The sequence below is a fragment of the Schistocerca americana genome, chromosome 1, assembly GCF_021461395.2.
Source record: "Schistocerca americana isolate TAMUIC-IGC-003095 chromosome 1, iqSchAmer2.1, whole genome shotgun sequence".
Taxonomy (NCBI): Eukaryota; Metazoa; Arthropoda; class Insecta; order Orthoptera; family Acrididae; genus Schistocerca; species Schistocerca americana.
Window position 1 is genome coordinate 753429463 of NC_060119.1, and position 24958 is coordinate 753454420.

The window sequence follows — 24958 nt, forward strand, 5'->3', positions numbered from 1 at the left end:
TGAGAATGTTCACGTGACCACTGAGACCAGCATCGTGGCGCAGCTTAAGCAGCACGAGCAACTTGTGTGGCAGTTCTTCGAAAGGGCCATCCTGACACTAACAAGGGAACCTCCCCATCGCACCCCCCTCAGGTTCAGTTATAAGTTGGCATAGTGGATAGGCCTTGAAAAACTGAACACAGATCAATCGAGAAAACAGGAAGAAGTTGTGTGGAACTACGAAAAAAATAAGCAAAATATACAAACTGAGTAGTCTATGCGCAATATAGGCAACATCAAAGAGAGTCTGAGCTCAGGAGCGCCGTGGTCCCATTGTTAGCGTCAGCAGCTGTAGAACGAGAGATCCTTGGTTCAATTCTTCCCTCGAGTGACAAGTTTATTTTCGCAAAGTTATGATCTGTCCGTTCGTTCATTGATGTCTCTGTTCACTGTAATAAGTTTAGTGTCTGTGTTTTGCGACCGCATCGCAAAACCGTGCGATTAGTAGACGAAAGGACGTGCCTCTCCAATGGTAACCGAAAACATTTGATCGCAAGGTCATAGGTCAACCGACTCCTCCACAGGAAAACACGTCTGATATATTCTACACGACACTGGTGACGGCATGTGCGTCACATGACAGGAAAATGTTGTCGACCCACCTAACTTGTACACTTGGCGAATGGGAAAAAGATTCTTCTACCTTGCCCGATTTAGGTTTTCTTGTGGATGTGATAATCACTCCCAAAAAGTGATGAAAACATAAGAGTTTGTCACATAAACTGCACCAAATGAATGCAACAGTTTCACAGTCCCACAGGTTTTCCTGTGCTCTGTCAAAACATATGTTTTTAACGTTTTCAAATTTTTCCGTGTGTAGACCGTCAAATCCTGCATATGTACAAGCAAATCTGAAAATGTCCTGGAATTTTGGAGAGCGAAGTTGATTATCTGTGCGTGCCTGAACTTTGATAATTGTCTGAAAATAAAAAATTAAACTTTTCACGCGAGGGAAGATTTGAACCAAGGACCTCTCTCTCGGTAGCTGCTCACGCTAACCACGGGACCATATGCTGGAGATCAATGACAGAGAAGAATACAGGAAAAGATTAGAATGCCACCAGTGGAGCCGACAGGAGATACGGAAACTGAAGATCTCGGGAGAAGAGTGGGAGAGAAGAAGAGGAAGAATTAAGAGGTTCTGGGAGAAGAGGAGGAAAATGCAGTGCACGAAGGGGCTACCCGTGATCCTATAGAGGCCGTAACGCAAGAAGAAGAAGAAATGAGAAAAATGTTAAACATTTGTCGCTAAACATATAAGCGAGAAAAAGTTTAAATAAGTTTAAAATTAAGTTTAAAGGTTGTTGGAAGTTGCTAAGCTCTCTCATTATCAAATACTGGATGAGTATAGGCTGGGTAATTTATACTCCGTTTTAAGCGGAAGATAGTTTTTTGCACATCTCAATTTTTATGATGTTTCATCTCCTGAACTACGTGTTGCACAATGATCTAATTTTGAAGATTAATTCAGTGATATATGCAAATACTGTCTGCAAAATTTATTGCAAATAGAGGCAGTAGTAAAGAAGTAGTAAATTAAAACGTCATGCCCGTTGCTGAAATTTTACTGCATTTACAGCGAAAAAGCAGTGAACGATAAACTTTTTCCGTTGTGTGATTTTGTGGGGGCTGTCAGCGAGCGAAACTTTCATAAAGGTTTGAAATTGTGTGCAAAGTCTGTTGAAATGCTCCCATTCTCATGTACTGAATGGATATAGTCTGGTATTTGCGTGCACCGAGCTAAGCTGCCCCAAGACAGACTGGCAGTTTCTAACTGGAATACTAGTCTTACTGTGTTAAGCCTTTAACACAAAATGAGTACATAATGGCAGCAATTAAAATTTTTAAATTCAGTAAGTAATTATACGTAATATTGAAAGTAAAATTTTTGTTGGCTTTCGTGACCGTTCGATAGGCAACCTGCAACTGGACGTGGATGACCATGCACCGCGTAAGTTGTTTAGAACGAGGGTCGTTAAGTAATGCCCCACGTTTTTTTAAAAATCCATTAATATTCATAGACAACGTCATTGTTGGTGCTTCACATTTCGTGTTTTTTTCTGTGCGCCGGTGAAGTTTCGAACCATTCTGGCAGATGGCAGAGCCGTAGTGCAGCGTCAAAATGGCGTCTACATACGACTTACGTTGCAACCAGCGTGCTGTTATTGAATTCTTGTGTGCAGAAAAAGAAACCGTGGCGAACAGCCATAAACGTTTGTGTGCAGGGTATGGCGATGCTAAAGTTGATAGTACAGTTGGGCGATGCGTAAAGAAAGTTACAGCCTCAAGAAATGGAGAAACTGAGCTCCATGATCAGCCACCGCTCTCGACGCCCTGTCACAGCCACTGCTCCAGACATGGTGAATCGTGCGGATGCCATTATTCCTGTCGACCGGCGCATCGCAACTCTACAATTGCCTCTACAGTTGTCGGTCACCATTGAAAGTGCTTCTGAAATGATCGAGACTCTCGGATATTCAAAGAGTTGCTCACGATGGGTTCCACGAATGCTCACAGCGGACCACAACATTCAAACAAAGGCCATTTCATCTGAATTGTTGGAGCGTTTTGAGACCGACGGAGAGGCCTTTCTGTCACGGATCGTTACGGAGGACGAAAACTGAGTGCACCACTTTGCGCCGGAAACAAAAAGGAGTGGAATCATCCATATTCACCACTAAATAAGAAATTCAAAACAACCCCTTCTGTTGGAAAAGTCACGGCGACAGTCTTGTGGGATTGTGATGGCGTCATTCTCGTGGATGTGATGCCAAGAGGATCAACTATCAATTCAGAGGCGTACGGAAAGACTCTGAATAAACTCAAGAACCGTTTCCGACGAGTTCGACCGGACAAGAATCCAGCAGAAGTCTTGCTCCAACACTACAACGCACGCCCACGCGCAAGTCTGAGAACCCAAGAATGTATCGCCAAATTGGGTTGGACGTCACTGCCTCATCCACCCTGCAGTCCAGACCTGGCACCCTCGAACTTCCATCTCTTTGGGCCGCTTAAAAATTCTCTACAGGAAACACACTTTGGGGCCGGCCGGAGTGGCCGTGCGGTTCTAGGCGCTACAGTCTCGAACCGAGCGACCACTGCAGTCGCAGGTTCGAATCCTGCCTCGGACATGGATGTGTGTGATGTCCTTAGGATAGTTAGGTTTAATTAGTTCTAAGTTATAGGCGACTGATGACCTCAGAAGTTAAGTCGCATAGTGCTCAGAGCCATTTGAACCATTAGCCAAACAAACTTTGAAGATGACGAGAGTGTCAGTCATGCAGTGGAAACATGACTACGCCTACAGGACAAGAGCTTTCACCAGCAGGGAGTACAAGCTCTTCCGCAACGTTGGCGTGCGGTCATAGAACGTGATGGAGGCTACGTAGAAAAATAGGACATGGACAAGACATGTTGGTGAATGTTGTCACCAGATTCTGGTTCTTAACAATAAATATGTTCTGAGAAAAGAAATGCGTATTTCACAAGAGGGAGGAGGGGAGGATATTTGATCACCCTTCCCCAAAAATTGTGCTACTCTTCCGAGCTGAGAAGTCAGCCGTGAGTACATTTAGGTGGCGGCGTTCAAGACATTATGCCTATATTCGTCCTCTTACCTCCAGATAGCAGCTATGTACAATTCACACGTTTACTGCCACATCAAGCGACCAATCACAGTTGATCGCACGACGACTGCAACGGAAACTAGGAACGATGGTGCAACCAGACTGACAAATGCTTCAAATGGCTCTGAACACTACGGGACTTAACATCTGAGGTCATAAGTGCCCTAGACTTAGAACTACTTAAACCTAACTAACATACGGATAGCACACACATCCATACCCGAGGCAGGATTCGAACCTGCGACCGTAGCAGCAGGGCGGTTCCGGACTGGAGCGCCTAGAACCGCTCGGCCACAACGGCCTGCCACAGACTGACAGCCCGAGCCAACAGGACTTGTTTGCTAGGGGTTGAACCAAAAGCAAGGGTCACCATATCGAGGATTCATACAGCTTGCAGCTCGTCTCTAACGCAATAAGAGACACAGACGGAGGGAAAAACGGTACGTAGTTGTGTGTTGTGGCATAATGTGCCTGTTACGGGCGTCATGATGAAGACAGCCCAAGCCTATCATATCTCGTTTGTACTTGTTAAGGAAACGCATATCAGCGCAGGGTGCATCCGTCCCGTTCTGTTGCCGTTCTTGTAAAGTCAGAAAGATGTACCTCTCCAACGGAAAGTGCACAAAAGACTCGTGCGATATATGTTACAACATTACTCAAGCGTCTGGAACCAGTACCGAACCAACAGTCTGCGCGTTTATATTTCCAGTATGAAATACCGGCTGTCAAAATGTATCGAAAACGGATAGTGAAAAAATAAACAGATCATAACTTACCGAGAACATGCATGCATAACAAGCAAGAACGCGAAAAAGCAGTGTTCACAAGGCTAAGATTTAATATCTCGTCGCACCGATAACAGCAAAGCTAAATGTTCTGTCATTTTGACGTCAATCAGTTTACTGACTTCAGAACGGGCGTGATAATCATACAGTTCTCCACTCACGCTTCCGTCGCTTCCCGAGTAATGGACATTGGTACACAACTAATAAGTCTGCAACCGGCTTTACAAAATAATGACTGAATAGACAGCAGAAACAGACTTAAGATTATACCAGTTCTTCATCCAAGTAATCACGCTCTCATCCTTGGATATAAAGAGAGAATGGAACTATGATACATTCAGACACACAGGAAATTAAAACTAGTGAATAGCTTAGGTCGTGCTAAGTACAATTAATTATGAAATATATCACACACTTCAGTCTTGGCAACGCTGTCGGATAGTAGTTAAAGTGGGTAGCTGTTGTCACGTTTCATATACTAAAGTGTTGCCAAGCCACTTGCGTCATAACCTCAAGTGGCATCAGTTTCTCAAGTCTGTGGCCTTACAGCGGTTTGTCTAGAGAAAACGCCGGCGCCGAGCACTGATAAAGCACTTCAAGAGAAATTGTCTCAAATAATCTACTTATCTCAGAATCTCCAGGTTGCCGCAGCTGAGCTGGATGTGTGAGGAGTGCATACTGTTAAAGGTGCATGCTTTCCACGAAATAGGACGATAACGGGATTTCCTCAGCTATAAAGCAACAGCGTTCGTCAGCGGCGAACGCAGTCGCAGCCGCACACGATGGCCGCTGCACGCACCGCCCTGCCGCTGCTCCTTCTGTGGGCCGCTGCTGTCTCAGGTAAACTGCCTGCTCACTCGCAAGTCCTTCACACTTCTTCTCTTTCCTCTTTTTTCTCTGGTTTTAATCGTAGGCGTCAAGCTTCAGGATATCATTTGCTCTTAATGCAAATCCGTATGTCAGATACCAGCAAAAGCTGCGTTTTTACAACAGCTACTATTAAGGAGGATGCCTAAACGAGCGACACCTCCAAAAAGACTTTGTCCTGAGCCGCTCGGTTCGTTTTTGTAGGTGAGATGTTAGAGTGTGACAGCTTTCTACTTTTACTGACATTGGGTCATCGCCATACACTCTTATGTAGTATCATGCTTAACGTCTGTTCTACTACGCATTATGTTGACTGACATTTTCAAAGATGTAGGATGACGATGATGATGACGGTAGGACTGTTTGGATGTCGAGGTCTTCGGCCCCTTTACCAAAATCTAATGATATGAGAATGAGTAAAAAGGCTTACAGTGATAAAAAAATATCGTACTGAAATGAAAATAAAATGTTTTGCACGTAGTTCTTTTGTGCACACTTGCACACGAACACGCATATGCTCTCTCTGTTTCTCTCTCTCTCTCTCTCTCTCACCCTCCCTCTCTCTCTCTCTCTCTCTCTCTCTCTGTCTCTTTCTCTCTCTCTCTCTCTCTCTCTCTCTGTCTCTCTGCAGCGATTATGGGGATCGTGACACCCCCTCGCCCCCCCCCCCCCCCCCCCAACACACAAGAACATTTTGGTAAAAAAAAAGTTTAAATTTTTACATACTTTAAAGTTTCTTAGATGATTTTAGGTGAATAAAGTAGCATGGAAACAGTCTAAAACCGGCAAGGAATTTTAGAAATTACATGTTTTGCTTAACGCAGAACACTTTCCATTGCTCCCTTGAGGTCTAGTCCACACGGACGGGCTAGAAGACTGACTGTCCCAGCTTGGTACATGCGCCCCTTCACTGGCTGGCTACTCCTGCTCAGGAGTGTCCATGCGATAGGTCATAGGGGCGGGGGAGGGAGGGAGGGGGGATGCCAAACCGGTGGATAAGAATAATTTTTAATAATTTGGAAGACACAACGAGGCTTGTAATTAACCATAGTAAAGTTCTAGTTGAACCCTGTTAAAACCTGCATCATACCGACCTTTAAATCATTTCTTTGAAAGAAAAACACCTGACTTCACTATATTTATTCCTTTCCCTTAGACACCGGCCGCTGTGCCGGAGCGGTTCTAGGCGCTTCAGTCCGGAACCGCGCTACTGCTACGGTCGCAGGTTCGAATCCTGCCTCTGGAATGGATGTGTGCCATGTCCTTAGGTTAGTTAGGTTTAATTAGTTCTAAGTCTAGGGGACTGATGACCTCAGGTGGTAAGTCCCATAGTGCTTAGAGCCATTTAAACCATTTTTATGGCACCTGCTCTCGACAGCAAATCGGATCCGGTTTCGGTGTCAACAGGTATAATGGGCAAATCACATGCAGTTGGTGTGTGTGGGAGAAGGTAATACGCTGCCTGAATTTTGACAATAAACCTCTTCGTGATGGACAGTGCAGTTTCGAGAACATTTTTCCACACAAGCGACATTTCATTTGCCCTCTCCTCCCTCAGACGTTAGTGATTTTAGTTAGATTCTTGGTAAAGAATGGTTCAAATGGCTCTGAGCACTATGGGATTTAACCTCTGAGGTCGTCAGTCCCCTAGAACTTACAACTACTTAAACCTAACTAACCTAGGGACACCACACACATCCATGCCCGAGGCAGTATTCGAACCTGCGACCGTAGCGGTCGCGCGGTTCCAGACTGAAGCGCCTAAAACCGCTCGGCCACACCGGCCGGCTCTTGGTAAGACAATTTTCGATAAATGTTCTAATACTTAGTTAATTACACGAAATGTGAAATGATTCAGAAGGAAATGTGCGCTTTTAACGCTGTAACCGAGATTCACAGTGGGTATTATGGGGGATTGAGGCAGACGCCCTCTTGCAATGCAGTCACAAAGCTTCATGTTTTTGTTAACACTGTGTAGTACTGAGGGCTAGATAGCTGCGAGCCAGATAACTGAGGTTCTTAACGTATTACTTTTACATCTTTGATTACAAAGCTATCTACTGATTGTAACGATAAGTGCGCTAATAAAATGTCACTTTTCATTTGAAGGTCATAATTTTTTTAGAAGCAAGGAATCGCGACAGCTGTTCGAAAACTAATGACTGATAGGTCGCGAAATGGAAACGACAGTGGAAATCCTATGAAGCTTTGTACAGACATGTTGTGCAGTGTCTCTGATATGTCACGTCACGTCGCTCTTTTCGGTTCTGAGCATCCAGTGAGAACGTAACGATGTCTAGAACAATAGTGTCTCCCACCAAGTGTAGGTGCCCACTGCGAGGTTGCGCCTGATTTCATGCAAACCCGCATAACGTACCTGTCATGCATTTCCTTCTCCAAGAGTCTTCCTGGCCGTACGCTGCAGGGGCAATGAGGGACCCCATGCAACATTTTCGATGGAAAGTATTTCATCTCCCTCCATACAGCCCAGACTTGGCTCCCTGTGATGTTGATCTCTGCTCACATGAACCGCCGGCAATGAAGACAGCATTTTGGCACAGGCAACGAACTACTGACCAGCGTAGAGAAGTGACTGAAAGCGGAGGCGGCTGCCTTCTATGTCGAGGGTATAGGAAAGTCGGTACAGCACTACAACAAATGTTTCAGTCGGAGCCGTGACTATGTGGAGAAGTAGGTGGAAGGTGTTGCAAACTGTGCAAATAAAACAGTTTTGTTGTTTACCACGGTTTCCACTTCGGTACCGATCGGATCTTGCTTTCCGGATAGCCCTCGCAGGTTTGACAACAAGCAAATTAAATATGCTTTATCTGCATTGGTGTAACTGTTTAAAAGATGGCTGTGGCTTCAGGAAAGTCGTCACCCAAGCTCACAGTAATTGTGTTTGGAGAAATAACATCTTTGCAAGATTTTCCACTGCTTTTAGGGCGTTTATTCTATGTCGGGAAAAAGTTCATCATCCAGCGCTGAGCACTGCCGATGCGCTCGGTATTTTGCTGTGAAATCTACATCTACACTTATACTCCGCAAGCCACCCAACGGTGTGTGGCGGAGGGCACTTTACGTGCCAGTGTCATTGCCTCCCTTTCCTGTTCCACTCGCGTATGGTTCGCGGGAAGAACGACTGCCGGAAAGCCTCCGTCCGCGCTCGAATCTCTCTAATTTTACATTCGTAATCTCCTCGGGAGGTATAAGCAGGGGGAAGCAATATATTCGATACCCCATCCAGAAACGCACCCTCTCGAAACTTGGACAGCAAGCTACGCCGCGATGCAGAGCGCCTCTCTTGAAGAGTCTGCCACGTGAGTTTGCTAAACATCTCCATAACGCTATCACGCTTACCAAATAACCCTGTGACGAAACGTCCCGCTCTTCGTTGGATCTTCTCTATCTCCTCTATCAACCCGACCTGGTACAGATCCCACATTGATGAGCAATACTCAAGTGTAGGCCGAACAAGTGTTTTTTAAGCCACCTCCTTTGTTGATGGACTACATTTTCTAAGGACTCTCCCAATGAATCTCAACCTGGCACCCGCCTTACCAACAATTAATTTTATATGATAATTCCACTTCAAATCGTTCCGTACGCATACTCCCAGATATTTTACAGAAGTAACTGCTACCAGTGTTTGTTCCGCTATCATATAATCATACAATAAAGAATCCTTCTTTCTATGTATTCGCAATACATTACATTTGTCTATGTTAAGGGTCAGTTGCCACTCCCTGCACCATGTGCCTATCCACTGCAGATCTTCCTGCATTTCGCTGCAATTATCTAATGCTGCAACTTCTCTGTATACTACAGCATCATCCGCGGTTGCAGACTTGCATTTTATTAGTCAAAATACCCAAAGGTTAATAATAGCAAATCAGAAGCATCTACATCAACATGACTACCTGCAGTTCATGCTTAAGTGCCTGGCAGACGGTTTATCGAACCATTTTCAAGCTATTTCTCTACCGTTACACTCTCAAACAGCGCGCGGAAGAAACGGACACTTAAGTCTTTCCGCTGCCTTCTTTGAACGTTATCTTTGTCCTCCGACAATCCTATCTGGAAAGGATCCAATACCGCACAGTAGTATTCTAGCAGAGGACGGACGAGCATAGCGTAGGCAGTCTCTTTAGCACACTTCTTGCGTCTTTTAAGAGTTCTGCCAACAAAACCTTTCCCACAACGTTATCCATGTGATCATTCCACTATAATTTGTTTGTAATTCTAATCCCTTGATATTTAACTGAAGTGACAATCCTTAGATTTGTGTGATTTATCGTGTAACCAAAATGTAACGGATCCCTTTTGGTGGAATGAGTGCAATATTACTTGACCCCCAGCGGCGCAGACGGTGAGTTTGGGGAAGAGAGAATGATAGTGGTGGGGAAGGTGTGGTTCTGTAGCCGAAGCCTTCGCAACAAATATCACATGAAACTCGTAAGCTACAGTTTGCTAGTCAGCAAATGATAGTATTTATATATTATGTGAGTACGATCAATAATTCGACAAATCAACGGTTCTTTATTAAAACACAATAAGTACAGGATTACGCGGAAATTGCAACAGTGGGAGCGATTTATTTTCGCCTGTCTTGTGCACCTTCTTTTGTTTCTCTTATATTAGCTTCTTTTCCCAAAACACACCAGGATTTACACAATTTCACCTCGTTAATACCCTTAAACAGCTGCGATTGCGACTATTAATTAAACAATTGAGGACAAATAAGGTCAACAGCCCACACCGAGTATAATAATAAAAGTATGATTCCTTCACTTATGTTATACAAACACATTCCAATTGTTATTTGACTAGCTATCGATAGCTATTAAAATAATTACATTATTTCGTTGAAAAAATCTGTGCATATATCGCAATATATAAGAAAGTTCGAATGTTAGCTATATGGCAAAATACTCTCCGCTTTGCATGCTATCAGTTACCAAAAATTCATTCCAGAGTTTCCAACCGTCTATGAGATATGATGGATGTTATGAATATTTCACTTGCACTCTATCGTTTGCACACACTACAAACTACACCACTACAAACAATCCATTTCCTCGAAATTGGCGGTAATCACAGATCTCGTTTACAGTTTAAAGAAAAATTCAATATGTTAGCTCCATTTCGTTCGCAGTATTACACTACTGGTCATTAAAATTGCTACACCAAGAAGAAATGCAGATGATAAACAGATATTCATTGGACAAACATATTATACTAGAACTGACATGTGATTACATTTTCACGCAATTTGGGTGCATAGATCCCGAGAAATCAGTACCCAGAACAACCACCTCTGGCCGTAATAACGGCCTTGATACGCCTGGGCATTGAGTCAAACAGAGCTCGGATGGCGTGTACAGGTACAGCTGTCCATGCAACTTCAACACGATACCACAGTTCATCAAGAGTAGTGACTGGTGTATTGTGACGAGCCAGTTGCTCGCCCACCATTGACCAGACGTTTTCAATTGGTGAGAGATCTGGAGAATGTGCTGGCCAGGGCAGCAGTCTAACATTTCCTGTATCCAGAAAGGCCCGTACAGGACCTGCAACATGCGGTCGTGCATTATCCTGCTGAAATGTAGGGTTTCTCAGGGATCGAATGAAGGGTAGAGCCACGGGTCGTAACACATCTAAAATGTAACGTCCACTGTTCAAAGTGCCGTCAATGCGAACAAGAGGTGACCGAGACGTGTAACCAATGGCACCCCATACCATCACGCCCGGTGATACGCCAGTATGGCGATGACGAATACACGCTTCCAATGTGCGTTCACCGCGATGTCGCCAAACACGGACGCGACCATCACGATGCTGTAAACAGAACCTGGATTCATCCGGAAAAATGACGTTTTGCCATTCGTGCTGCAAACGTCGTCGAACTGTTCGTGCAGATGGTTGTTGTCTTGCAAACATCGAGACGTGGTTGCACGATCCGTTATAGCCATGCGGATAAGATGCCTGTCATCTCGACTGCTAGTGATACGAGGCCGTTGGGGTCCAGCACGGCGTTCCGTATTACCCTCCTGAACCCAGCGATTCCATATTCTGCTAACAGTCATTGGATCTCGTCCAACGCGAGCAGCAATGTCGCGATGCGATAAACCGCAATTGCGATAGGCTACAATCCGACCTTTATCAAAGTCGGAAACGTGATGGTACGCATTTCTCGTCCTTACACGAGGCATCACAACAACGTTTCACCAAGCAACGCCGGTCAACTGCTGTTTGTGTATAAAAAATCGGTTGGAAACTTTTCTCATGTCAGCACGTTGTAGGTGTCGCCACCGGCGCCAACCTTGTGTGAATTCTCTGAAAAGCTAATCATTTGCATATCACAGCATCTTCTTCCTGTCGGTTAAATTTCGCGTCTGTAGCAAGTCATCTGCATGGTGTAGCAATTTTAATGGCCAGTAGTCATGCGTCATGGGTCAAACCCAAATTCACAGCGTCCCCTACTTTTTACTGCCAAACATTACAATTTCTCGTAGTACCTTGTTTAATGCACAAATATCACAATAACTATGGCCGTTAACAAAATGGCAGCCAGCTCATCATGAAGCTGACAAATGAGGCTATGAGACGCGCGAGAACCTAGCTCAGAGCCCCAAACGGCTACTTGTGTGGTTTGTGCCTTAAACCGGCCCTGGTGATGCACAATGTACCTACTGTAGTTTAGTGAGCGTCTCCAGAACACACTCGCACTTGCTAAACGAACCCATGTCAAAATGGGCTGCTCTTCGTTGGATCTTCTCTATTCCCTCTATTGATCCCTCTTGGGTCCAGACCAGCCAGCAGTAAACAAGACACGGCAAAACAAGGATTTTATACTTTGCCAATAGTGGGTAGATTACGTTGCCACAGGAATATTCGTGTGGTTCTGACATCTGCCTTCCCTACAATCAGTTTTGTGTGGTTATTCCACTTTGGGACAAGTTAAATCACTCAAGGGGCAGTGCTTGTGCAAGTACTACCAGAACTTTTTAATGCTGATTGTTGTCGCAATATTGGAGAGGCCGTATTTCCGCTTTACCTATTCCTCTATTAAGCTTTGACAATGGCGTCAGTGAAGTTTCTGACTTTCTAGCGCATAACTGTGTCTATCCAAATAAAGTTTTATTAGAAAGCGAATCACTGGAGTAGATAGAGGCACCGACTTGAAAATATTTTTTTTTTTTTTTTTTGGGGAGGGGGGGGGGGGGAAATGAATCATTTTGTTAGGTACTACATTTGACAGATAACTTTGCGTTTCCATCTACATGTTCGACACTCCAAACCAGTCCTATCTGCAGATGACACGAGTGTATTGATTGAAGGTGGAAATAGAAAGGCTCTTAGGCTGTATGCTGAAGTCACAAATGAAAAGATTTCAGAGTGGTTTGTGAGGAATAAGCTACTGATTAACCCAAAAAAAACCACTATATAATTCCACACACAGCAAAATTAAAAATCCATTAAAACCAAATATTTTTTGGGAAACCAAGAAATTAAGTGTCACTGAAACAAAATTGCTTTGTTTACTTACAAGACAATCTGAAATGGAATTCCCACGTCACATTCTTAAATTCTAAGCTATCTAAAATGACCTATGAAATATAATTATATGGAACAACACAAGTGCTGAAGGAGAGAGGTGTATTATGCAAGCATACTTTCCGTTTTGAGTTATGAGATCATATTCTTGGGAAATTCCCCTCACAGCGTAACAACTTTCAAGAAACAAAAATGATTGTGAGGATACTGAAAAATACAAACAGCTGAAAATCACGCAAACTACGATTGGCTGACAACTAGCCCCTACCCCTCGACTCGCTGAAACGTCAATCACAATGTCATTTCAGTCGGAGTATAGGTCAGTAGTGGTACAAAACAAATACATAAATAAAGTTGAAGAAACATACCTTAACTTTTGATGGCAAATGTACTCCTCCTCAGATCATTCCTGCATATGAACTCGTCACATATGGCATCAAGGTCGAATTTATCGATTCATCTCTATGGGCGTTGAGAAGGGCGATGGCATTAAGACGATCCTGCCTCATTATAGAACGAAGATACGTTTTCACCCTCCGCAGACAAGAAAACGATCGCTCAGCGGTGCAGGACGTTACCGGAATCGTCAACACTACAAGTATGAATTTCACTAGTTCAGGCAGTAGGTCAAACAGATGGTTTTCCTGTTTTAGGTACTTCACTATGTCATCCAACGAACTAATATTCGCAGAATCACTACTTTGGATAATCTCGTGAAACATACTTTGGTGGAGAAGCAAGCGTTCTTTGGTTCTTTGTCTGTATCTGATTCGTAGAAAGATAACATATCGAATGAATGTTTGTTATCATCAAGAAGAAATTGTTCAATTTGATTTACAAACATGAATGATTGAGTTTTGAACCGTTATTCAAAGAAGCTGATGGATGTATCCATTGTTTCATAATACAATCTTCTATACTTGCCACATACTTCAGTGAATGTTTCTACAGATGAATTGATGGAGTCATCGTATTTATTAGGGACTTTTCTTCTACGGGGTAATTTTGGGGAATCAGCATCAATATCTTGACATTTTGAAGTTGCTTCACCCCAGAATGATTCCAAATTGTTTCTCATAAATTTAATAGAAGTGGAAATCATCTTATTGGCCTCCTCTAAGTGTAGGGATTTCCTCTGTAGTGCTATGTTTACGGTATCAATGTGATCAAACAGTTTTACCAAAAGTGATAATGTGAAAAAGAAATCATATGTCTGCATATTAATCAAAAAGCCGTTTGATTTGGCCCCAGTGTCTGAATTGTCATTTCTTGAAACATTTAGAAAAAATTCCTGGAGTTCTGTATAGTTGGACAAAACTGAAGACATTGCCCAGTATCTTACGGCCCATCTTGTAGGACAGAGTGGTTTCAAATTTGTAGAGCAAAAAGATCTAATCTTTTAGGTAAATCTCTCACAAAATGTATTAAGTCCTTCATAACATTCAATGCGTTTCGACATTCTGGAACTGCTTTCACAGTGTCTTGTAGTGTTAGATTTAAACAGTGTGCAAGGCAGTGCACAAACATAGCTCTCTTCTCCATTTCCATAAACTTTGCCTGGACACCGTTATATAATCTGACCATGTTAGCTGAACCGTCAAAGCATTGGCCCCAACAGTTAGATGTAGGCAAATCAAATCGTCTTAAAATATCGATAACAATATCAAACAGAGCCTTAGCTGTGGTACTTTGTATTGAGTATAGCCCTAAAAATATTCTTCTATCTCTAGCGAAGCATCAACAAATCTTATACAGCTACTAAATTGCTCTTTGGTGGCTATGTCTGTTGTTTCGTCTGCTATTATTGCAAAATACTCTGCACTCTTGATATCCTCCAATAATTTTCTAAGAATTGTATGACTTAAAATGGCCAAAATTTCGTTTTGCACATCATGGGATGTCCATTTGTAATTTTCGCGCTGTAGCCATATTAAAAGTAGCTGCTTATCTTCACATCGAAGGCGTAATAAACTGTCAAACTTACTTGTTTCATCAGTATGCCCACGTATTGCAAGCCCCTGCACTGCTAAATAACGGAGGGAAGATATGACTTTTAGTTAACAAGCTCGGTTTTCTTTCATTTGTGTCAGTTTTTCTTTGGAATTCTGGCTAAATGCATTGACATTCGATTTTAAGGATTTGAATTTCAGTACAGCTTCTCTGTGGCAGCCCGATGCTTCATGCGCTTTCAACTTTTCTACCCCTTTCTTCCAGTTCGAAAAACCACTTTCCATGAAAGTTTTTCCATTTTGTGAGAAAACTGAAAACGATTTTCATCAAACATGTGTCTGCAAATTTTGCATAAAATAACATATTTTGCCTTATTGTAATCGATCCACGCAAACTGCTGTTTCCAAGAGGGCTGATAACAGTGTCGTTTTATTCCGGGAACAGTGTTTTTTGTCACCGCTACAGTTCCGTCACTATCTGTGTTTTTGTTGTCACACACAGCACCACTAACACTGGGTCTAGCTTCACCATCGCTAGCACTTGCCACATTGTCACATTTCTTCCTAATTATAAACTTGTCCATTTTAAACTGGACAGTAAGGGACGAAAGATTAACAACTGAACCGAGTCACATAAGACTACCTGACCACTGGCGATGCCCAGCTCCGGAATATTTACGTTCGCTGTCAACATTAGCTGCGGCCTGCGTAACAGTACTGTGCGCCTAACAAGAAGTAGCCATGTAACAGTAGTGTTGATTATTGTCAGGGCCGGCCCTAGGGAGGGGCGAAATGTGCCATCACCTAGGGCGGCAGATTTTTGGGGGTGGCAAATCCATCTTGCGTAAATGAAGGAATGTGAGAATAAATTGGAAATACAGATTATTCATAAAATCAAGGGTCTTATTGAAAATTATCTATGATACAGAAACAGTGTGCTCCGATTTACGAAAGAAACGTTTCCTCCAACAAAAATGGCTTAAAATGTATTGCACTGTAAACGTATCACTGACTGCTGCTTTGATCTTAAAGACATATTCACAACAAAGAGACGAATAAGTGTGATATGTGAAAAAAGGCGTCATGTATGAAATATATTGTGGGAAAAGTTGACTATGTCGAAAAAGGGCGGGTGGGGTGGGGGGGTGGAGGGGCGCTTGACATGTTCGCGCGGGGCGACAAAATCCCTGGAGCCGGTCTGATTTGTGTGGTGTTGTACCTAGTGATTGTCGACAGAATTTACAAAAATGAATGAAGAGTCTTTAACGTTACCTACTCCTTCTAGCGATCGCCATCAAATTCGGTGTCACAATTGCTCATTAGTTTCTTTTACAAGCTGCCAGCAGGTTGCTGTGGGAGGAGGTGGAGCTCGTCCTACCAGCCAAACCCTGCGAGCTCATGGTGAGCTTTCGTTCCCCGCATACCTCCGTACAGTAAAAGTGTGCGAATAGTACAGATGCAGGGGACAAACCCTGTCACGACAGTTCGTCATATGCAGAGGTTGGAGGAGTAGCAGAAAGGAATACGCAATAGCTCGTAAAATCGGTATTTTTTTCCTACATAATCATTACATACCATTATGCAAAAATGTATGTGCAAGTTTTAACAAATTTCCCAGTAAAGGATGAGGAAGGGGGAGAGAGCGGTGAGAAATGCATGTTTGAATATTGGGGGGGGGGGGGGGGAGGGCGAGGCCACTACCTTTAACTATTGGGGGGGAGGGGGGGGGGGAAAGGTGCACAAAGTACCTTGCCCCCCTCAGTCGGCGCCACTGGGTGCAGATCTGCACCGTGCTAACTGTCATGTAAGTAGAGTGAAAATTTATGGTCTGTGTGGTACTAAGACTTTTGTTTATTTTCAATTTAAAACTTTACTGTGGGAAGAAACCAAATGGACCTTTCTGCCTACTAAATGAGCCCACTGACGTTGCAAACAGATTGGTAGAGCCAATGTCAGGGTGAAGCAGAAATAATCTACTGATAATTGGTACATCGTTTACTCATTAGCGTTATCTCTCCAACAGAAAGGCGTCACTACGATTGGTACACTACATAAGAGTAAAAGAGAAGCGCCCAAACAGTTTTTACCACACAAAGTTCGTGCAGTTGCTTGTAACATTTTTGGCTTTCAAAAAGCCACAACTCTTACCTCACATGTTCCTAAAAAGAACAAAACTGTGTTGTTGGTTTCTACGACGCATGACGAGGGAACTGTGGGTGAAGAGACAGGGAAGCCAACGATAATTTCAGATTATAATGCGACAAAAGGAGGAGTAAACACAGTTGACCAGTTGTGTGACAGATACAGCGTTTCTTGAGTGACAAGGAGATGGCCATTGGGCTTCTTTTATGCATTACTCAACATAGCAGCAATAAACACCTTTATAATTTACAAAAACAGTCATCAAAATGAACCAACCAGTAGAACACTTTTGAAGAATTTGGTTCTTCAGATGATGAAACCATACCTAATTTTTAGATCAACTATTGTGTCACTGCAAACAGACGTAAAGGCGTTTCTGAGGAGGTATAAGCCAAAAGACGAGGAACAACAAGGACCTTCGTCAGCAAGGGAGAGAGGACGGTGTGCGATTTGTGGAAGAGCTAAGAACAAATTTGCACCTATAAAATGTACTACCTGTCATTGTTACATGTGTGAATATCTCTCAAAAACCATAACTGTATGTCAAAATTGTGAAGTTGGCACTAAATACCACAATTCTCAATAAAATCATTTCATATGACAAAATATGTGACAAGTAAATGATATAGCTCTATTCTGTTCGTAGATTAGATAGTTTTCTCGCATACAGGCCTAACGAAAAATTGTAATAATTTTCTTTTTCTTATCAGTAAATACTGCGACCTGTACGGGGGAATGGTTCAATAAGACATATCGAAACCTACCCTGAACTATTTTACACAGGAAGAAGACAACGAGAGAAATCCACTATCAAAATTTTAGCTGCTAAGAGGCACTGCAAGTATTTAAAAAGAAGCTAAAAACTGACAAATTCCTAGCGCGCCAGGAGGAAACACGACACAACCCGATCGTAATTTCTAAAGGACGTTTCAGCTTGCCTATCGTTGATAGTTTCTCTGACACTACAGTGCACCGTTATTATTCTGTCCGCCCCCGGTAGCTGAGTGATCAGCGCGACCGAATGTTAATCCTAAGGGCCCTGGTTCGATTCCCGGCTGGGTCGGAGATTTTCTACGCTCACGGACTGGGTGTTGTGTTGTCCTAAACATCATCATTTCATCCCCATCGACGCGCAAGTCGCCGAAGAGGCATCAAATCGAAAGACTTGTACCCGGCGAACGGTCTACCCGGCGGGAGGCCCTAGTCACACGACGTTTACATTTTTAGTTATTATTCTCTCGAATTAGCCACTGAGGTAACATCTATTACAAATTATCAGTTGGTTTTTGCATTATTGGAAAGTATTGACAATACAGATGAAGCTGAATTAATATTTGTTGTGCTTTCGTGAGGCTTGCCAACCAATAGTGTCTTTTTTTTCTTACAGTTTCACAGTAATGTGGAATCCAATTAACGTTCTCAATTTTGCATTGATGAAATATGAAGAACGTGGTTTCCAGGCCGAAATCACATACTTCTCCTGAGGACATACATATGTGTCATTTGTTAGTTGATTTCCTTGGCATTCATTCGAATGATATCGACGTTTCGTTTAAAACTGTGGATACGTTAGAAGAAATAGGAAATAACTGTGACAATTCCATGAACTATGGCTCGGACGACGTCAGTTGTGCCAGTAACAGTTCCGAAGAAGAATACCTTTCAAGCCTAAAACAACACGTACTGCAACACCTTCCAGCGACAAAGAAAAGGTACTGAAATACTGGTTAAACAAAGGAGTTGGAAAACGCTTGAAGTTACGCAGTGTGCAAAAGCGTTTTCGTTTCGTAAAATAGGAGCGTGAACTGTACAAATGGAATAATGAATTACATGAAGTAAGAAATGTGCGCCAAACGGAAACCAGAAATTGTCTGAATGAAAAACTGTTCGAAACATTCAGAACTGCTCGTGAGAGGCCGTGCACCGTTACCGATGGAGATCTGCGAGACTGGGCCCTCCGAATTGCATCTGATGGACACTGCAAATTTCCAGGCTTCGTCGATCTGGCCACGCAGGTCCAAGAAATCGTACAGAATATGAAGTCGCAAATTACGAAGTTTACGTCACGTACACGTGTAGAGCAGCTGCCAGTGATAGACAGCACCATACAGAAATTCATAACTGATGTAAAGACGAAACTTGCTGTTATCCCCGCAACTGCGGTTTCTGATCAATCAGGTTTCGTGAAAAAACTGCTTGCACACCGTACTTTATCATTTCGGGGTGAAAAAAGGACGGAGTCAGTTGCCCAATCAATGAATGCAATGACACATTCATGTACGATAATGCCAGTGATAAGTATGAGTGGTTTACTGTTTCCGCAGCTGCATATATGTCTTGAAGAACCGCAAGGCAAATTAGGACCAAAAATTATAAATGGGCTGTTTAGTTGCAAAAATCTTGTAATCGACGTGTCAAAATCTGGAAAAATGGGAAAGAATAATTCTGAACATTTCGTTCGAAACGTATTCCTACTAGCTGCAGAAACTAATTCATTGCTTTAGTTGGATTCATGGTCTGGACGTAACGACGCCTCTGTTTTTGTGAAGGACGACGAAAAATCTGTAGATGTAATGTGATTTCCGCCTTACCTTTCTCTCATTTCAGGTTTATCAGCGGAACAGTATTCTTCATTTGTGCATTACCAGTTTTCTTCGCCACGCTTTACGAATTTGATCAAGTATGCCTGGTATGCAGCGCAATATGCAGAACAATAGGCGGGACCATTTCTCACTCCATCACAGTTCTGTCTAAATAAAACTAGTGGTTGCTGGGAAATGCCTGAATGCAGCAATTTTTCCTTTGTCCGGTGTGCCTGGTGCAAGAAAAATGTTTGTTTTTGTCGCTCTATAGACACTTCGGATTTTTGTGACGACTACAGGGAATAAACAAAGAACTGTTTCACTGACATTCAAATGTACAACATACAAACATTATGGCCTACAGGAGTTGTTATAAAACGTAGTACTGCAAGACACATTTCATTTCAACAAATTACAAGGTTTCAATGATGGAGGTCGTCTGTGACGTCAAACACTGCCATATTTTATTTTTTCCGTTAGCCACTGTAATCAGAATTACATGGGCAAGAATTGAACTGTCGATATGAAGTTACTCAAAAACATGTTTCTTTTATAGTTTAAGCCCGGATTTCACCGGAACAAACAAGCTAACAGGCATGAGCAAAAGAGAATTCTGTCTGGAGCGGCCTCTTGCAGGTCTTTCAACTGGACGCTACTGCTGCTACTTACATGTCCCTAATTTTCTCCAGTTACTTAATTGGAAAATGGTGATGTGCAGTTTAACGTGGAATCTGAACCTGTGTCTTTCGTGGCAACTCCATCTGTGAGGAGTGAATGCTCGGTTAAAAATCATAGTGAAAAGTTGTGGCATGAACAGGGTGTGATCACGAAGCGCGCGCTTTGCACTGTTTTACCCCTTATTGTTCGTTGCATTTGTTGGGGGCGGAAGTCCCATAACACCCATTCAAGTTCATCGTTGATCCGTTCACTCAGTTTTATTTATTGCAAAGGTCAGTTAACTCTCTGACAGAACACGCTGAGCTACTGAGCTACCGTGCCGGCGATTTTTGATTTAGGGAAAAAAAACCAAAAACGAATATGACCACCTAGACCTAACACGCGTAGCGGAAACGCTAGCTGTGTCACCTCTTGAGATGATGCTCGACGTCGGTAATTAGTGTTCTGTTTATAAATTTCCCTTCAATGGTAATGAGAAGCCAGGGAAAAATGGCAGCCGACATACAAGGAAAATTTTGCGCCAGTGCTAAGGAGAGATTGAGATGCAATTCCGTGTAAAGTGCACGGTCTCCACTCATGTCACGTTTCCACACAAATTAAGACAAATTCTTCCTTCCCTGCGCCGTTTTGCATATTCCGTCAAGAACAGTGCGCTCGTCTTGCAAAATAATTCTCACTGAATAGCAAAGTTTCCCATTGTGGCTCTAACAAGATAAGAGTTGTATCCTGTATGCCGAATATTAGCTCCAAACTAATAACACAGCGTTCATAGGCAATGTTCGCTACCACGTGTTCTCTTCCGTTCCCTCTAGCAAAAACGATTCTACCCATATACAAGCGAATGGTAGTGAATTTTCTGCAAACGCTCATTCGCACATGTTCGCTTCCATTCCCTCCATTGTAAACCAAGCTTAGGTGGTTAAAACTGGTGCCTGTGAACTCCTGATAAATCCGCTACGCGGCGCTGCGTGAGTGATTCTCCGAGCCGTGCGTTAGGCGAGCAGGGCAGTACAAACCGCTGTTATAAGCTGTTCTTCGCGAGACAAAAATGTGTAACTTCAACATTTTTTACAAAATGTTTGCAGTGCGTCTTAGCAGTTAAAATTTTGTCAGTGCATTTCTTTCGTTGCCTTCTTCCTGCGTAAAAAATTTCAGGGTAGGTTTCGACATGTCTCATTGGACCATTCCCTTTTTAGTTACATTTTGTACTTCATTGTGTTTTAACGTTGCTTGTATATCTTATGTGTAAAGACTATTGTCAAACTTAGAAATAAGGTTGCATTACATTTATTTATAGGCCTACAATAATTTTTGTACCAATTCAGACACTTTTAAAAGTTATATGCCTACATTTACAAAAACTATTTTTGTGATTACATACACTATGTAGCTATGTCCTAGGTTTATAACTGAGAAAACGCAGTGATAGCGAGCGAATTTGCACCGCACAACTGCTGAACACAATAATTGGTGCTGCTGCTTGAGGGCTAATATGTAACAGTGCTCTTGTATATTTTAAGGTCGCTACAGTTTCCAGTCATTGACCATCAGCAGCCTACCGTTTTTTGTTGCGGTCTTCAATCCAGAGACTGGTATGATGCAGCTCTCCATGCTACTCTATCCTGTGCAATCTTCTTCATCTCCCAGTATCTACTGCAACCTACATCCTTCTGTACCTGCTTAGTGTAATTATCTCATGGTCTCCCTCTACAAATTTTTACCCCCTACACTGCCCTCCAATAATAAATTGGTGATTCCTTGGTGCTCAGAACGTGTCCTACCCACCGATCCCTTCTTCTAGTCGAGCTGTGCCACAAATTTCTCTTCTCCCCAATTCTATTCAGTTCCTCCTCATCAGTTATGTGATCTACCCATCTAATCTTCAGCATTCTTCTGTAGCATCACGTTTCGAAAGCTTCTATTCTCTTCTTGTATAAACTATTTACCATCCATGTTTCACTTCCATACATGACTATGCTCTATACAAATACTTTCAGAAACGACTTCCTGACACTTAAATCTATATTCGATGTTAACAAATTTCTCTTCCTCAGAAACCCTTTCCTAGCCATTGCCAGTCTACATTTTATATCCTCACGACTTCGACCGTCCTCAGTTACTTTCCTCCCCAAATAGCAAAACTCATCTACTAATTCCCTCAGCATCAACCGATTTAATTCGCTTGCATTCCATTATCCTCGTCTTGCTTTTGTTGATGTTCATCTTATATCCTCCTTTCAAGACACTGTCCATTTCGTTCAACTGCTCTTCCAGATCCATTGCTGTCTCTGACAGAATTACAATGTCATCAGCAAACCTCAAAGTTTTTATTTTTTCTACGTGGATTTTAATTCCTACTCCGAATTTTTCTTTTGTTTCCTTTACTGCTTGTTAAGTATACAGATTGAATAACATTGGGATAGGCTACAACCCTGTCTCACTCCCTTCCCAACCACTGCCTCCCTTTTATGCCTCTCGACTCTTATAACTGCCATCTGGTTTCTGTACAAATTGTGAACAGCCTTTCGCTCCCTGTATTTTACCCCTGCCACCTTCAGAATGTGAAAGAGAATGTTGCAGCCAACATTGTCGAAAGCTTTCTTTAAATGCTAGAAACGTAGGTTTGCCTTTCCATAATTTATCTTCTAAGGTAAGTGGTAGGGTCAGTATTGTCTCACAAATTCTAACATTTCTACGGAGTCCAAATTGATCTTCCCCAAGGTCGGCTTGTATCCGTTTTTCCAGTAGTTTTGCAGCTGTGACTTATTAAACTGATAATTTGGTAATTTTCACATCTGGCAACACCTGCTTTTTTTGGGATTGGAATTATTGCATTCTTCTTGAAGTCTGAGGGTATTTCACCTGTCTCATACATCTTGCTCACCAGATGGCAGAGTTTTGTCAGGGCAAGGCTATCAGTAGTCCTAATGGGATGTTGTCTACTCCCGGAACCTTGTTTCAACTTAGGTCTTTCAGTGCTCTGTCAAACTCTTCACGCAGTATCATGTCTACCATTTCATGTTCATCTACATCCTCTTCCATTTCCATAATATTGTCCTCAAGTACGTCGCCCTTGTACAGACCCTATATATACTCGTTCCACCTTTCTGCTTTCTCTTCTTTGCTTACAATTGGGTTTCCATCTGAGCTCTTGATATTCATACAAGTGGTTCTCTTTTCTCCAAAAGTCTCTTTAATTTTCCTGTAGGCAATATCTGTCTTACCCCTAGTGATATATGCCTCTACATCCTTACATTTGTTCTCTAGCCATCCGTGCTTAGCCATTTTGCACTTCCTGTCTATCTCATTTTTGAGATGTTTGTATTCCTTTTTGCCTGCTTCATTTACTGCGTTTTTATATTTTCTCCTTTCTTCAATTAAATTCAATATATCTTCTGCTGCCCAAGGATTTCTTCTAGCTCTCGTCTTTTTACTTACTTGATCCTCTGCTGCCTTCACTATTTCATCTCTCGAAGCTACCCATTCTTCTTCTACTGTATTTCTTTCCCCTGTACTTATCAACTGTTCCTTAATGCTCTCTCTGAAACTCTCTACAATCTCTGGTTCTTTCAGTTTATCCAGGTCCCATCTCCTTAAATTACCACCTTTTTGCAGTTTCTTCGGTTTTAATCTACAGTTCATAACCAATAGATTGTGGCCAGAGTCCACATATGCCCTTGGAAATATCTTACAATTTAAAAACTGGTTCCTAAATCTCTGTCTTACCATTATATAACCTATCTGAAACCTTCCAGTGTCTTCAGGCCTCTTCCATGTATACAAACCTCTTTCATGATTCTCGAGCCAAGTATGTGATTCTTGAGTTTCTCCCGGTGTATTTGATAATCAAAATATCCACGGGTGTACTGCCGGTCTACAGCGTCCAACGGGCACAATATTTCGGCGATCATACGTGTCGCGATCATCAGGTGAACTGACGGACTGAGCTCCTGTGAACGTGCCGCCACGGAGATCCGTACGCTATGGCTGCTCAGAGGGAACTGGGTTCGGTCGCGGCGGCGGCCGATTTAAATACCCTCCGCCCGCGGCGCGCTCCCTCCGCCGTCCGCGCCCCGCGCCACGGTCGCGCGGTGGAACAGATTGCGATGGCGTCAGAGATGACGCCGGGAGTGATTGCTCTGTTCGCCGTGGTCGTCACAACTATACGTTTGCTCGATTTACTCTTGATTAACCCAATCGCCTTGCTAAGATTATAGCCACAGTCACGGTTTAAGAGGTCGTCATTGGTGCGAATTTCGATGGCCTCTCTAACAACGCTGTCCCAGTATCTCGACGTCTGTACCAGAATCCTCACGCGTTCATACTCCATAGCGTGATTTTCCGACAAACAATGTTCAGCGATCGCCGACATGCTCAGATACATCAGTCGAGTGTGCCTCTGGTGTTAACGGCGTCGATCCTCGACGGTACGCATCGACTGACCACATTGACACGGAATCTGGTACACGTCGGCCTTCCTCAAACCGAGGTCATCTTTGGCGCTCCCCACCAGTGCACGAGTCTTATTTGGAGGACAAAACACAGTTCCGACCCGGTGTTCCCTGAAAATGCGGGCGATTTTACCCGAGAGTGCGCCTGTATATGGAATAAACGCAGTGCCTACCTCCTCCCTCGTGATTTCATCCATCTTCACAGGTTGTGCTGTAGTGGTTGGGCGGAGAGCACGTTGAATCTGCCACTCTGAGTACCCATTTTTTTCGAAATACAGTTCT

The 24958-nt window shown here is 42.9% G+C and overlaps 1 protein-coding gene across 1 annotated transcript in view; it reads left to right on the forward strand.

Moving 5' to 3' along the window:
* The first annotated feature begins 5230 nt into the window (after window positions 1-5230).
* Window positions 5231-24958, forward strand: part of LOC124545308 (trypsin-1-like) — a 171107-nt gene continuing 151379 nt past the window's right edge. The window contains exon 1 of the mRNA XM_047124213.1: window positions 5231-5290. Coding sequence (XP_046980169.1) covers window positions 5233-5290 — 58 coding nt within the window. The 5' untranslated portion in view covers window positions 5231-5232. The remainder of the gene's footprint in view (window positions 5291-24958) is intronic.